Source organism: Saprolegnia parasitica (assembly GCF_000151545.1).
Source record: "Saprolegnia parasitica CBS 223.65 unplaced genomic scaffold supercont2.64, whole genome shotgun sequence".
NCBI lineage: Eukaryota > Oomycota > Saprolegniomycetes > Saprolegniales > Saprolegniaceae > Saprolegnia > Saprolegnia parasitica.
Window position 1 is genome coordinate 17,796 of NW_012156458.1, and position 12,696 is coordinate 30,491.

At 60.1% G+C, this 12,696-nt stretch overlaps 7 protein-coding genes across 7 annotated transcripts; 1 reads left to right on the forward strand and 6 right to left on the reverse strand.

The window, feature by feature from the left end:
- SPRG_10728 (hypothetical protein) lies at positions 1 to 1,981 on the reverse strand (the record flags this gene model as incomplete). Its single annotated transcript, XM_012350296.1, has 8 exons — positions 1 to 173; positions 215 to 273; positions 320 to 552; positions 603 to 899; positions 948 to 1,001; positions 1,050 to 1,253; positions 1,301 to 1,688; positions 1,743 to 1,981. 8 exons carry the CDS (start codon positions 1,979 to 1,981, stop codon positions 1 to 3), a joined length of 1,647 nt encoding a protein of 548 aa, XP_012205686.1.
- Positions 1,982 to 2,273: 292 nt separating this feature from the next.
- SPRG_20936 (hypothetical protein) lies at positions 2,274 to 4,136 on the reverse strand (the record flags this gene model as incomplete). The annotated part of the gene is made up of 8 exons (XM_012350372.1): positions 2,274 to 2,375; positions 2,431 to 2,543; positions 2,595 to 3,007; positions 3,054 to 3,154; positions 3,196 to 3,263; positions 3,310 to 3,395; positions 3,440 to 3,673; positions 3,724 to 4,136. The coding sequence occupies 8 exons, from the start codon at positions 4,134 to 4,136 to the stop codon at positions 2,274 to 2,276; spliced, it is 1,530 nt and encodes a 509-aa protein (XP_012205762.1).
- A 291-nt stretch (positions 4,137 to 4,427) lies between these two features.
- Positions 4,428 to 6,035, reverse strand: SPRG_10729 (tubulin gamma chain). Its single transcript, XM_012350297.1, has 5 exons — positions 5,503 to 6,035; positions 5,293 to 5,451; positions 5,086 to 5,247; positions 4,983 to 5,036; positions 4,428 to 4,933 (listed from the first exon to the last, which is right to left on the reverse strand). The coding sequence occupies exons 1-5, from the start codon at positions 6,025 to 6,027 to the stop codon at positions 4,484 to 4,486; spliced, it is 1,350 nt and encodes a 449-aa protein (XP_012205687.1). The 5' UTR covers positions 6,028 to 6,035; the 3' UTR covers positions 4,428 to 4,483.
- A 192-nt stretch (positions 6,036 to 6,227) lies between these two features.
- SPRG_10730 (hypothetical protein) lies at positions 6,228 to 7,010 on the reverse strand (the record flags this gene model as incomplete). Its single annotated transcript, XM_012350298.1, has 4 exons — positions 6,228 to 6,536; positions 6,580 to 6,663; positions 6,710 to 6,867; positions 6,917 to 7,010. 4 exons carry the CDS (start codon positions 7,008 to 7,010, stop codon positions 6,228 to 6,230), a joined length of 645 nt encoding a protein of 214 aa, XP_012205688.1.
- A 1,060-nt stretch (positions 7,011 to 8,070) lies between these two features.
- Positions 8,071 to 9,749, forward strand: SPRG_20937 (hypothetical protein; the record flags this gene model as incomplete). Its single annotated transcript, XM_012350373.1, has 3 exons — positions 8,071 to 8,692; positions 8,742 to 8,869; positions 8,916 to 9,749. 3 exons carry the CDS (start codon positions 8,071 to 8,073, stop codon positions 9,747 to 9,749), a joined length of 1,584 nt encoding a protein of 527 aa, XP_012205763.1.
- A 95-nt stretch (positions 9,750 to 9,844) lies between these two features.
- Positions 9,845 to 11,236, reverse strand: SPRG_10731 (hypothetical protein; the record flags this gene model as incomplete). Its single annotated transcript, XM_012350299.1, has 8 exons — positions 9,845 to 9,904; positions 9,930 to 10,198; positions 10,241 to 10,400; positions 10,443 to 10,649; positions 10,697 to 10,753; positions 10,797 to 10,928; positions 10,972 to 11,154; positions 11,207 to 11,236. The coding sequence occupies 8 exons, from the start codon at positions 11,234 to 11,236 to the stop codon at positions 9,845 to 9,847; spliced, it is 1,098 nt and encodes a 365-aa protein (XP_012205689.1).
- A 283-nt stretch (positions 11,237 to 11,519) lies between these two features.
- On the reverse strand, positions 11,520 to 12,588 carry SPRG_10732 (hypothetical protein; the record flags this gene model as incomplete). Its single annotated transcript, XM_012350300.1, has 3 exons — positions 11,520 to 12,204; positions 12,256 to 12,476; positions 12,532 to 12,588. The coding sequence occupies 3 exons, from the start codon at positions 12,586 to 12,588 to the stop codon at positions 11,520 to 11,522; spliced, it is 963 nt and encodes a 320-aa protein (XP_012205690.1).
- Between the last annotated feature and the right edge of the window lie 108 nt (positions 12,589 to 12,696).

Genomic DNA, 12,696 nt, shown 5'->3' on the forward strand with positions numbered 1-12,696 from the left:
TTAGGCGGCAATCAACTGCTGCGCTGGCTGATGGAACCAGTCGTTGATCGCAGCAAGAAGCGCCGGAAGGTGTGTTGTGAGGATCGCATCGGCCTGCGCCTGGAGCTGCAGTACACGGGGCGCCCACTGCGCTTCATCGCACGCGTGGAGCGTGGCGACTTGGGCGAGGAGAGCTACAGAGCACTCACTTACAAGCCTCTATGGTGCAGTGTACCTTGGTGCTCCGCAGCCATGGCTGTCGCAGCTGCCTTCTGGGCCTCGAGCGCCGTCAGACTACGTCGTGTGCATCCGAGTGAGTCACTTCGCGTAAGCAGTCTACCTGTGCTGGAGGTGGGTGTAGAGGCGTAGCTGGGTCTCGCCGTCGAGGGCGCGGAGGAGCTGGTGGACATTGCCGTAGTCGGGCACGTCGAGACTCTGTGCGAGGCGACACAGCGCGTCGTGAGGGTCGCCGATTCTGGCCACAAAGGGCGTTGGACGCGACGCAAAGACCGCCGCCGTGCGCTCTTCGTGGCCGAGCGCCTGTAGCTGCTGCTCGAGCGGCGCCAAGTGGCCCTACTCGCGTTGCCTCGTACTGAGAGAGGGGTCGATGGGACGTGTCGTACAAGGTACGGCGATAGAATGGTGGCGTGCACCGCTTGCAAGAGCTGGTTGTGCTGGTCCAAAATGTGCAGCACGAGTGCTCGGTTGCGCTGAAACGCGATCGAGATCTCTCTCGTCGTGGCCTCAAAGCGGTTCGTAAACGCCTGGATCTCGTGCACTTGGGTCTGGATGTGCGCGTTGTGCGACTGCTTCGCGGCGATCGCAGCCTCGACCTCTTGCTCGTACTGCACCAGGAGCGCGTAGACGGCTGTGGCGACAACGTGGGCCTCGTCCGCTTCCAGATACGCGCGCAGCGAGGGCTAGAGATAGTACAATATATCGTCGAGCTGTTTCAGCTCGAAATATACCGAGAGGTTGGCTGGGAAAGGAGGTAGTGCGGACGGCGGGTATTGCTTCTCCGTCTGCATACAAGACACGTCGATGTTGCAAAAGTGCAGAGATGGGTCTACTGCTTGGCGTAGCTTCATGGTTTGTACAAACTGAGCAATGTGGTGTTGCTGTCGCTCCTGGAGAAGGGCGCGGACAGACGTGAGCGTATCAACTTTCTGGGTGGGCATTGGTCGCTGGGCACCGAACGCCGTGGGCAGAGATGCTGGCGGTTGCTGCTGGAGCGCGTGGACAATGTCCAGACCACTGCAGACCTGAAACACATTCTGCGCACAGCTTGAGTCGCCTCCAATTGTTTGACGACACGCGATACCTCGACGAGGTTGGTCACGGGCGGGTCGATCTGGTCGCGCTGCGTGGCACAGTCGTGCTGCAGCGTATCCAAGGCGGCATCGACCACCTCTTGCGTCGTCTTGTGCATATGCGACGGTCGCGGTAAGAGTCGCTGCTTCATGTTGGCCACGGTCGCCACGTGCGCGCCTTGGTTGCACTGCAACACGTTGGCTTGTCCGTGGAGGAGCACTTGGCTGCGCTGGCGCTGGCGTATCGTCTCTGCAAACACATGTGCGTCGTGCTCCACGGTCGAGAGAGCGGCGAGATCCTTCTGGTTCTCGGAGCGCACGTTGGCCAGCGTACGCTCCAAGAATGCTTTCTTCTCCTTCAAGGCAGCGCACGCGTCACGCTTTCGCTGGCGCTCGGCCCTACGACCGCAGCAAGAACGTCAGCGCGTATGACCAAGGCAGGCTTCGTCGCACGTAGCATTCGTGGCTTCGTGGCGGGCGATGCGGACGTTGCGCCGGTACAGCTCAATGGTCGCGGGCGCGTGCACGTTGAGCGCTACCCAGTGCCACACAGGCTCGAGTGAGCCGCGCATGAGCGAGTCCACGTCCTTGGGCTCCAGCGGTCCCGCGCCAGCGAAGCTCCCAAGCGGCGCGTACCCAAGGCGCTCGACGGCCGCGAGGAAGGACCGGTTCCGCTCCTGCCGGGCGGACATGGCCTGGATTTCGAATTATGCGGACGGTCCGGTTAACGACGCCTTGGCCAACAAGTAAGTGCTCAACAGCTCAGACAATCAATCACCTCTGAAGCTGAAGGCGATTGACTTATAACATCGACTGCTCGTACCTTTGTGGAGGCACTTTAATCGATCGCTCGCGACGTCAAGTAAATCTGTCTGCTCCCACGCGACGCAGGAGGGCATGTTAAAGCTTAAAATATACTAGTAGATTAGTGTAGTTGGGGTGGTGCCAAGACGTCGAGGTCGTGCAGCTGATCTGCTGTACGCACTACTCGGCCTGAAGCCACTTGGATAGCAGTTCCATGGCAGTCCATAGGTTGGGGCACACGGAGCGGATAAAGCCTTCGCGGTCGTTGACCCCATACTCGCCCTATAAGTCGCATCATTTCTGAGTTGTCGAAGCGATCATCGAGACGACGACGCACCTCGCTGCCAATGACGTACATGGCGATTTCGCCCTTAAAGTCCACAAAAGCAATCCGAGCATAGAGCTCATGGGCCGCGCGGCCAAAGTACGAGCCGGGCAAAATCGCAACCCCTACCCCCAAAACACATGTCGCATGGCCGTGCCCAGTCGAGTAGAACCAACCCGTGTCGGCCAAGAGGCGCTCACACATCTCGACGTCTGTGACGATGTTGCGCGCGGCGAGCTTCTGTCGATAGTTGCGGAAGCACGGGAAGACGTGGAAGCCGCCTTGAGGCGGGTGCACGAGGATGTTCATCTTGAGGAGCTGGTACGTGCACCACTCGGCCACGAGCTGCAGCGTGCGGCGGCACTTTTGCTTGTACGCGCTGAGCTCGGGGCAGTTGGGCACGAAAGCGCGCCGCGCCGCGTATTGGATCGGTGACGCGACCGACGTGTACGTCTCGGAGGCCATGACGAGCATGCTCTGGCGAAGCCAATTGAGGCTCGCGCTAAAGAGCCAAAAGCCCACGCGCCACCCGCCGGCGCCGCACCATTTGCTCAAGCCGCCCGACACGATCGTACCTTCCGGGTAGTACCTGCGCAGTGTATATCAGCGCCACGGTCGCCTTCGAATCGACGTACTTGGAGATGGAAATGTGCGGCTCGTACGTCAGGTCCGAGTAGATCTCGTCCGAGACGACCAGCATCCGGTACTTCTTAGCCAGCACCGCAATGGCTTGCAACTAGCACGAGACGGTCAGATAAGACGCGAGACACCACGTACATCAGAGTCCGAGTACGAGCAGCCGGTCGGGTTGGACGGCGAGTTGAGGATGAGAATACGCGGTGCATCTACGCGGCGTCAAAAAATCACGCGTAATTGCAGAGGAGTGCATACAAGGGTCCATGGCGCACTGGGCCTCCAAGACCGACGGGCGGAGCACCCAGCGGTCTTCGGCGTATGTCGGCAGCCAAATCATGTTTCTACAAAGCTCCAAGTAAGGCTATAAGATCCCAGATTTTCGTACCGGCCAGCAATGTTGGCTTGGGGCGCATAACTCGTGCAGCTCGGACTCGGAAGGAGGAGATCGCCATAGTAGACAGTCTGGAGCACAAACAGTAGCTCCTTCGTTCCTGGTCCGACGAGGACATCGTCCTTGGAGTATGGAAGCTTGAGCGTCTCGGTGGCCCACGTGGCGATGTCCTCGCGCAGTTCGGCGAGCCCGGCCACGGGCAAGTAGTCGCGCTGGTGCGCATTGGCCCTAGTATCGCCGATGATGGAATATGAAAGAGCGAATAACGTTGCATCTACTTGAGCTCGTCGACGATGCAGTCGGGCACGGGAAACGGCGACTGCCCAAGGCCGAGCTTGAAGACGGGTCGGCCAGCGCGCACCATTTCGTTGCTGAGCTCGTCAATGGCGCTCGAGGCCGCTGTCTGCATCGTGCGCACCTTGCAGTTGATGACCTTGTAGGGGCCCTTGACGACTTCGGGGACTGCTGGCAATGCCATCGTCGGCGGCGGCGCCGGGTCCTCGCTCTCGGTCTTGGGCGACGCGTCCTTGCTCGTCATCGCATGCACGCGGCGCTGCAAGGTGCTGCGCACGACCGCGTACTTCTTGGTCGCGTGGCGGATCGACATGTGGCCATACACCACCGCGTGCACTGCATCCAGCATGTTCTGGTCGTCGGCCTTGGCGGCCTTGGCCGCTGCGTCCACGGTCATGCTCGACGACGTTCGGATGATCTTTGGGCCCGGCCCACTCGAAGTATTGTGCCTACAGCAAGCGCGCCAGCGGGCGAAGTTTCTGCCTTCGAACTTCGATGCGCAGGGCCGACAGGCCAAATGGAGTTCGCGGGACGCCGGCGCCGCCAACAGACATTATTGTCCTTCGCTCGTGTTCGCTGGGTTGGAAAGATGTGGACACTATTGTCTCTAGTCGCTTCGCCACGTGGCATCGGTTCCATGCCCTCCTTGCGAGCTCTCGACCCACTAATACCAAAAAATAGTGGATGCGGCGGGAACGCGCGCAATGACGTTATATAGTGTGGCATAGATACGACTATCGCTCGCTACGGTGTGGCTTGCCCCCACGACGCATAGTCGGCGCGCTCGCTGGCCTTGTACTCGTCGATCATGTTGGTGACCACCTCGCGTGCATTGTCGAACTCCTCGAGGCCTTCAGCGAACATGGGCTGCTTGCGGTACTGGTCGATGAACGCGTTGTGCTTGCGGAGGCGGTCGTAGTGCACGACGGACCGGTGGAAGAGGTTGCCAATGCTCGTGTGGTTGGCGAGCATGAGCCCGTTCACCTTGTGCGCCGACTCGACGTACGGCGACTTGCGCGAGAGCGCGACTTGGATGCTGGCGGGGCCCCACGGGATAAACTTGGCGAGTTTGCGCTCGCGGATGCGCTGGAGCGACTTGTGCACCTGCGTCGGGTCGACATCGCCCTGGATGATGTTCAAAATGGAAATGTAGCATCCGTTCTTCGTCGACGTCGAGACCATGATGTTTTTCGGCTAATCCATCGTGCTGAGGCCATGCGACATTGAGATGGAAGAGAGAGACCTGGAGAAGGCGTCGCATGACATCGAGCACCGTCGTCTTGCGCACGGCGCTGACCTGCGTGCAACATGAGCATCCTGCGTGGACACAAGAAGAAAGAGCATACTTGGGCGTCAATGGTCAGCGGCGTGTACCCCGTCATGAGAAAATGGCAGCGGGGCGTCGGGATGAGCGAGGCAACGAGACCAATGAGATCGTTGTTCATGTAGCCTGGGTATCGCAGCGTCGTCGTCGATGCAGCCATCACGGTCGAGACCAGCGAGTTGAGCTACAGAGAGCGTGAGTCATCGAAAGTCTACCGGCCATTTCGTACTTGGGATACGGTCGGGTTGTCGATGCGCAGACGGTCCACTGCGATGCGGTTGAGCGCCGTGTTGTCGAGGACGACGACGCAGTCTGCGTTCAGGACGAGGCGCTTCAACGTCAAGAGCGAGTTGTACGGCTGCACGACGACATCGCTCTGAAAGTCGTCCTAGCACCACCGACAAGTCAGCTTTCCATACCATCATGCAGGTCGTCCTACTTGGTTGGGAAAGACCGAGTACGTCTGGATGAGCTTCTTTGGGAAATGGTCGTTGAGGTTCTCGAGCAAGTACGAGCCCATGCCCGAGCCCGTACCGCCAGCAATCGAGTGGCAGAGCACAAAGCCTTCGAGGCTATCCGAGCCATCGGCCTCGCGGTCAATCATCTCCATGAGCAAGTCGTGGTGCGCCTCGCCTTGGTGGTAGCCGGACGCCCAATTATTGCCGGCGCCGCCGCCGTCCTTGGCGATGAACTGGTTTTCGGGGTTGTATAGATTGCGGTAGCTTGAGTTCATGATCGAGTTGATCACGCGCGGCTCGAGGTCCAGCAGGAGCGCCCGTGGGATGTAGTGCTCGTCGTCGGCCTGGTAGAAGAAGACGTCCTTGCGGTCGTTGCCAGCCATCGCGTAGTCCTGGACGATGCCATCCTGGCTGATGCCATGCTCCACGCAGAGCTGCTTCCAGAACTCGGACCCGATCTGGTTGCCGCACTGGCCGACCTGGAGCGTGATGATCTCCCGGGGCATCTTTTCCACAAATGCAGACCATCCGGATACGCACCGGATATCCGTGTCTAGAAACACGCTCCTCGATCCAAACATGCATTGCCAGAGGTGGTCAACCTCTCAGAACGCATCGTTGGCGCCAAAACGGACACCAGCGAAAAGCAGCCAAACGAAGAAGAGCTCGGCGAAGACAGAGACACGACTACCATTCGTACAAAAGACTACGTAGAGGCCTCAAGTCTCGGGTCGGTCACGCAGCAGATGGCGGCGTCGTCACACGAGGTCTCATCGATGATTTCGACTGGGAACATTTCAAAGAACGGCGGCTTGGCCCCTCGGTTGTCGTTGAGGAATTGGAACGAGGCGGTGCACGAGGGCCCGTGGCACGCCACATCGCGAAAGCCAAGGGGCGTGTCGACGCCGCACGGAGTTTTGCTGCAGTACCAAATCGGGCTGTAGTCGCCCTTGGTCGTGCTATAGCAGACGTGATCGCCGTCATCGCAGCCCGGAAAGACGATCGACGGAGCGATCTACGCAAGCATGAGACCAGCAGTAGTGTGTTGACGCCGCGACAGGTATATTGGGCAAACAAATACTGTTGCGACTGCCGATGTACACGAGACCGCAGTCGTTAAAGCGGTGGGGACTCACGGCCGCCTACCATCGGGTATTGTACATGCACGCGAGCGCCTTCGTGACATACCGCGGCGGCCGCGCACACTTTGAGCGTCTGTGGCGCCGAAAAGAAGGACACGTTGCGCGGCGTCGAGAGATACAAACTGACGGCAGGGTTGCACGCAGTGCACTGGATCGCCTTGAGCGTCACGAGCGCTGCATTGGGCGCCGCGGCGCAGATGGAGCCTAACACAAGCCTCGCCTTCGAATACTAGTACGGCGAGGAACCGCGTACCCGCCGACAGAATGCTGTAAAAGGTGTCTTTGATGTACTCGTCGTGAATCGGAATACAGCAGCGACCGTTCGTAAAGGCGGTGCAGAACGACATGATCCCCGAAAGAGGAGTCTATCGCACAAGTCCATCATCGTACGCCACGAGCTGGCGACGCACCAACGAGACGGGCGCGCCATGCGTGACGGTGCAGCGATGGTTCGAGTAATCAATCGGCGGTGCACCCTTGTTGGGTCCAGCCTCCGCGCAATAAGCGATCCACGCAAGGCCGAGCCAGCGTGCGATCGACCATCCGTGGAGCATCGGGGAAAAGGTCGGCTAGACCGAAACGGCCGCGAAGCTTTGTCGACTTGGCGTCGGAACGCGGGAAAGTACGATGCAGCGTCCAAGGGCAAGTGCACTTACTGCGTTAAGCGTCATGCTGTCGTTCGATTGAATGCATCGTGGACTTGAGCAGTCAGTGGTCGTGCGACGTATCAAGTCGCACAATGCATGTACAAGTGAGCAATAGGTGCGCTTACGAAGGTTCCCGGATGAGCTCCGTACATCAAACTAGCACCCATCGCCGATGGGTGGGCGTGCGATGCCCACTGCACGCATCTACTGATGGCACGAAGAACCAATGGCCCTCGGGTGTTTTGAAGGGTTAGTGTCGCAACGGCATCTCCCTCGCCAGCGCGTCGAGTGACCGCCGATTTGAGCCTCGTCCTACTTCGCCCCATCCTGCACGTCGTATCCTTCTCGACCCACGGCTATGTATCCCATACTCAGACTCGCCTGACCTCGTGCAGTGCACCAAGCTCTGCGTAGCCTGCGCCAGCGCATCGCGAGGCGTCGCGCTTGTCTATCGTGGCGCCACGTCAGCGTCGCGTGACGCTTAAAATCCGGATACAAACAACCGATGGGTGCGGCTTGACCAAACGCTGTGCCGCCTCTTCTTTTCCACAGTGCACGCGTCGCTACAAATAGCAAGTGTACTCCTTGGCCCATTAAATCGTCGATTTTAAAATATGCGACACGCGCCGTGGCTCAAGTGACTTTACCGGCCACCGGGCTCGTTTTATCCGGACGCTCAGTTTGCATTTCGATTTCGATGGCAACGAAGCGGCCGGCCGCCGAGCATGAGAAGCCGCCCGCCCAGAAGTGGCGCAAGGTCATGATCGGCGACGTCGAGATCAAGCTCTTGGAGGAGAAGCCCGTCCACGAGGGCGCGATCCAGCACCTCCCGCTGCCGTCCTCGGACGTCAATGTCTACGTGCAGCCGCCGCCCTGCCTCGTCTTTTACTCGTTTGAGGAAATGACATCGTCGCTCGCCACGTACTTTGAGTCGACGCACCAAGAGTTCTCGACGCGCAACTCGGTCTCGATCGAGCGCATCAACGGCACGCGCAAGCTCAAGGAGAAGTTTCCCGAGAACGACCCGCGCTTCGTCTACTCGTCGATCACGTACTTTTGCAAGCACGGCCGCGCGCAGAAGCGCCGCAACAACCCGGCACTCGAGGAGACGGGCAAAGGCCGCAAGGTCAAGTTCAACTACTCGGGCTGCCAAGCGTCGCTCTGGGTGAGCCTCGTCCAGATGCTCGTGCGCGGCCGGCCGCAATGGGTCTACTATGCGCACAAGATGGTCAACTGCCACAACCACACGCTCGAGCAAGAGTCGCTCCAGGACATTGCCTCGGTCAAGCCGTTTTACCGCCACTTGCGCGCAGTCATTGAAGCCAAAGAAGACGGCGCGACGACCCAGGAGATCGCCAAGCTGCTCGAGCTCAAGGAGCCTGGTACGACGCGACCGACGGTGTTAAGCGGGCTCAGGAAATACGACTCTAGGCAAAAAAGTGACGGCCCAAGTCGTTCGAAATCTCATGCGCAGCACCATGTACGCCAAGGAGAAGGAGCGCAGCGGCCGCACCGTGCCGTCCATGGGCCAGGTCCAGGCGTGGAACCCCTTGGCGCAGGTATCAACATCTCGCGTTGCATAGGTCTTCTATAGGATTCAAATAGCGCAAAGTCCCGGTCGTGCTTTCGCTGCCCTTTCACCGCCTCTTTTACACCATGGTCAAGTACAGCACCGAGCTGCGCCTCGACCCGTCGCGCGTCTTCTTCTTGAACCAGTCGTCGATCTCGTCGGTGCTGTGCCGGCAATGGAAGAACGTGGCGACCGATACGTCGACGCAGGTCCAGACAACGCTGCACACGACGATCCTCACGGTGGTCGACGCTGCGGGCACGGGCCTTCCGCCGTTCTGCATCCTGCCGCGCACCGAGACGGAGCGCCCGGTCATGGCGCAGCGGTCGGTCTCGACGGTGAACGGCGCCATGACCCCCAGCGCGCTCGAGCTCTGGATGATGTACTTTGACACCGCGATCCATTGGAACGTCCAGCGGCCCGTCGTGCTCATTGTCGACCAAGTCGCGCGGTCGCACGCGCTGACCCAGATCTGCTTTCGCCTCGGCATCATCCTCGTTGCGTGGCGGGAGCTCTACCTCGAAAACGAGAGCGACGTGGTTTTGCCCGTGCGCCTCTCGGTGTTTCGGCCGTTTGAAGTTGCCCTCGCCGCCCACCTCTCGGAAGTCCTTCCGAACCTCTCGACGTCGCGCGTCATGTCGAGTGACATTTTGGACATTGCCACTGACGTGTACAAGCAGAGCCTCGCCACCGTCGGCACAGACGTGGCCGTTGCCGCCATCAAGACCACGGGTCTGTACCCGCCGTCCTTGCCGCTTCTGAGCGCACCGCAGACGGCGCCGGCGACCAACAAGTCTGTGCTCTACGTCGAAGAGAAGCGAACCGCGTCCATCACGATTCAGTCGGGCTCGAGCCGGCCGCGCGCATAACACGTCCAATTTACTGTAGCGTTAGGGAATAGAAAAACAGAGCTGGATGTGTGTGGCGACTCCTGTATCAAGTTGATACAACGCATCCACGCGGATCAGCGCTTGGTCGCTATCGCTTCGACGTACTTGGACCACACGTAGCTGGATGCTTCGTCCTTGCCGAGCAGGCTCTGAGCCTACGCCATCGTCGTAAGTAGCCTCGTGGCGCTTGGCGTCGGTCTTGCGTGCGTCGTCGAGCTGCAAGAGTTGGTGCTGCAGCTTTTGCATCTCGCGCTGGAAGAGAACGCTTTTGTCGCGCTCGCGGTCGATCGCATCGTTGGCCAGTGCGACGCGCTGCTCGAGCGTCTCTCGCTCCGACGTCCACTGGCGTAGCCGCGATGCCTCGGTGCGCGCCAGTGTCTCCACCTGCGCTTGGTACTGCTGCACGCGGTCCCGCAGCGTCTCGGCCTCTACACCCCGGCGTCCTATGCACCGGTTAAGAGACGAGTTACCTTGGGTCGCGTCGAAGAGAGACGTTTTGAGCTGCGATATCCGCGCGTCGCGCCGCCCGATGCGGTCGCCCATATCCTTTTGGAGGCGCGCCAGCATCGTCTTGGTCTCTTGCAGCTGGTCGTACACGACTGCTTTCTCGGTCCGCGACGCAGCCTCCATCTACGCCAGCTTCGAGACGTTTGTCATCCAGGATTGATGTACATCGGAGAAGGTGTCGCGTGCTTGCTCGTATACACTGATCTGCGCCAGCGCGACTTGCAGCTTGGACGATAGGTCGCGCACGTGGCGTTCCAAGCGCTTGGACAGCTTGGCGTCTTGCTCCTTGCGTGCCAAGAGCACTGCGTTGGCCTCGGCGAGCGAGCTCTTCTCCTCGCGTAGCGACGTCGCCTCGAGGTGGAGCCGACCGATCTAGAATGTGCGCATGCCATTTAGAGATCATAGGTGTTCATGTGCACCTCGGTCTCCTTGGCAAGGACGACGCGCGTGTGCTCGGCCAAGCGGCCTTCCAGATCCTAGCGCCACGCCGATCGATGCAAGAACCGCGAGCGATCGTACCTCGATCGTGTCCATGGCGGTCGTCAAGGCGCGCGTTTTGCGCTCGATCTCCGCCGTCGTAGACTCGAGGTTGGCCGCGAGCTCGCCCATCGTGCGTGCCTCGAGCGACGTCCCTTGGCCCCGCTGCGTGAGCTACACACAGCGGTTCGTGCCATACGCGAAGAAGCCTTGCCACCTCATGGCGCAGGCGGCGAATCTCGGCCGTGAGCTGCTGCACAAGGTCGTCGTCGTCCTCTTCGTGGATGCGCGAGGACCGAGCGCGAGATCGGTCCCTCCCGCTCCTCGTCAGCGTGGGTCGGCGCTCCTTGAGGCTCGAGACAGCTTCATGCAGCGCACGCTCGTACGCCAGGTTCTCTCTCTACGTAAAAGCAGCGCCGCATCACGCCATTGGCGCCACTGTAGCCACGAACCTGAAGCGCGGAGAGGTCGTCGAGCGACATGCCACTCGAAGATCGCATCCGGATGCGCTCCCGGCCAGCGAAACGGCCAGTGTGACGTGGCGCTCGGTGCGTGCAGCAATACCACCTGGTACGGCCATCCACTTGGAGAGCAACGCCGTCAGGAGCGTCAACGCCGTTCAGCGTCCCCATGCAGCAGCATCGCCCAACGAGCAGACTGCATTTGGGCGTTGCATGGACTCGGCGCAGACTTAACACAATGGGTTAAACGTGAACATATATATATACAATAGTGACTAGCTACAATAAATGAAGGTTGGACTGTTTACGCGTAAAGCAAGGGCATCGGCTCGTCCACGTCAAGCCACATGTTGGCTTGCATGTAATCCAGCAGCGAGTTGAGCTCCTCCGCCGCGGTCTCGGGCGACGTGGCGTCTTCTTCGGCCTCCACCACGGCCATCGTCGCGGGCGGGCGCTGGGTAATGCGGTCCATCGAATCCATGTTCGACGGCGCAGAGGCAAAGGTGTCGAGCGTCGGCGCAGGCAAGAAGGCGTACCACGCCGGCTCGACGTGTTCTGTCTCGGTAGTTTGCGGCGGCGGTCCGCACAGCGTGTGCAGCATACCCGACAAGTCACCGCTGCCGAGGTCGAGATCCAAGAAGCGGAAGTCAAGGGCGCCGTCCGTCGGCGGCAGCTCGGTCGTTGTCTCGAGTTCTTCGACGGGGTGGCAGCGAGGCGCCTTCTGCACGAAGGCGTGCCACGCCGGCTCGACGTGTTCTGTCTCGGTAGTTTGCGGCGGCGCCCCGCACGGCGTGTGCAGCGCAGTACCCGGCAAGTCACCGCTGCCGAGGTCGAGATCCAAGAAGCGGAAGTCAAGGGCGCCGTCCGTCGGCGGCAGCTCGGTCGTCGTCTCGAGTTCTTCGACGGGTTGGTAGCGAGGCGGCGAGTTGCGCGCGGTCGCGAGGGCCTGCTTCGGCATGCGTTTCCAGCGGGTCTGGCACTGGCGATACCTAAGAGAGAGGTGAGTCGTTGTGTCTTCGTCGACAGGTGGAGTAGCGTACGAGCGCGTCTCGACAATTTCGGCGACCGTGGTCCACTTGGTCGTGAGGGTTCGAGCGTGGATGAGCTTCTCGTCTTCTTCGGGAGTCCATGCTCCCTTTTTTGTGGACGTGAACTCGGAGTGCCACTTTTGTCTGCAGTCTTCTGCGCTGTGGTCCGGGAAGTCGAGCTGGGTCTTCTTCCATGTCGTGCGCTTGGGGTTCACACGCTTGAGAAGTGCAAGCTATGCAGGAGGGCGAGCGTGAGGCGACTGTGGGTGGCAAAGTAGAGGCACGAACCTGGTCTTTCGTCCACTTGGTCTTGTTGGTCGTGGTCTCGGTCTGGGGCTTGCTCATGGCGATCATTGTCTTACTTGGATGAAAATTGAAAACTGAGCATTTTGCTCATGCGTGATGACTGCCGGATATGAGGCGTTATCCGGCTAAATGGCAGCTGGGTGCTTG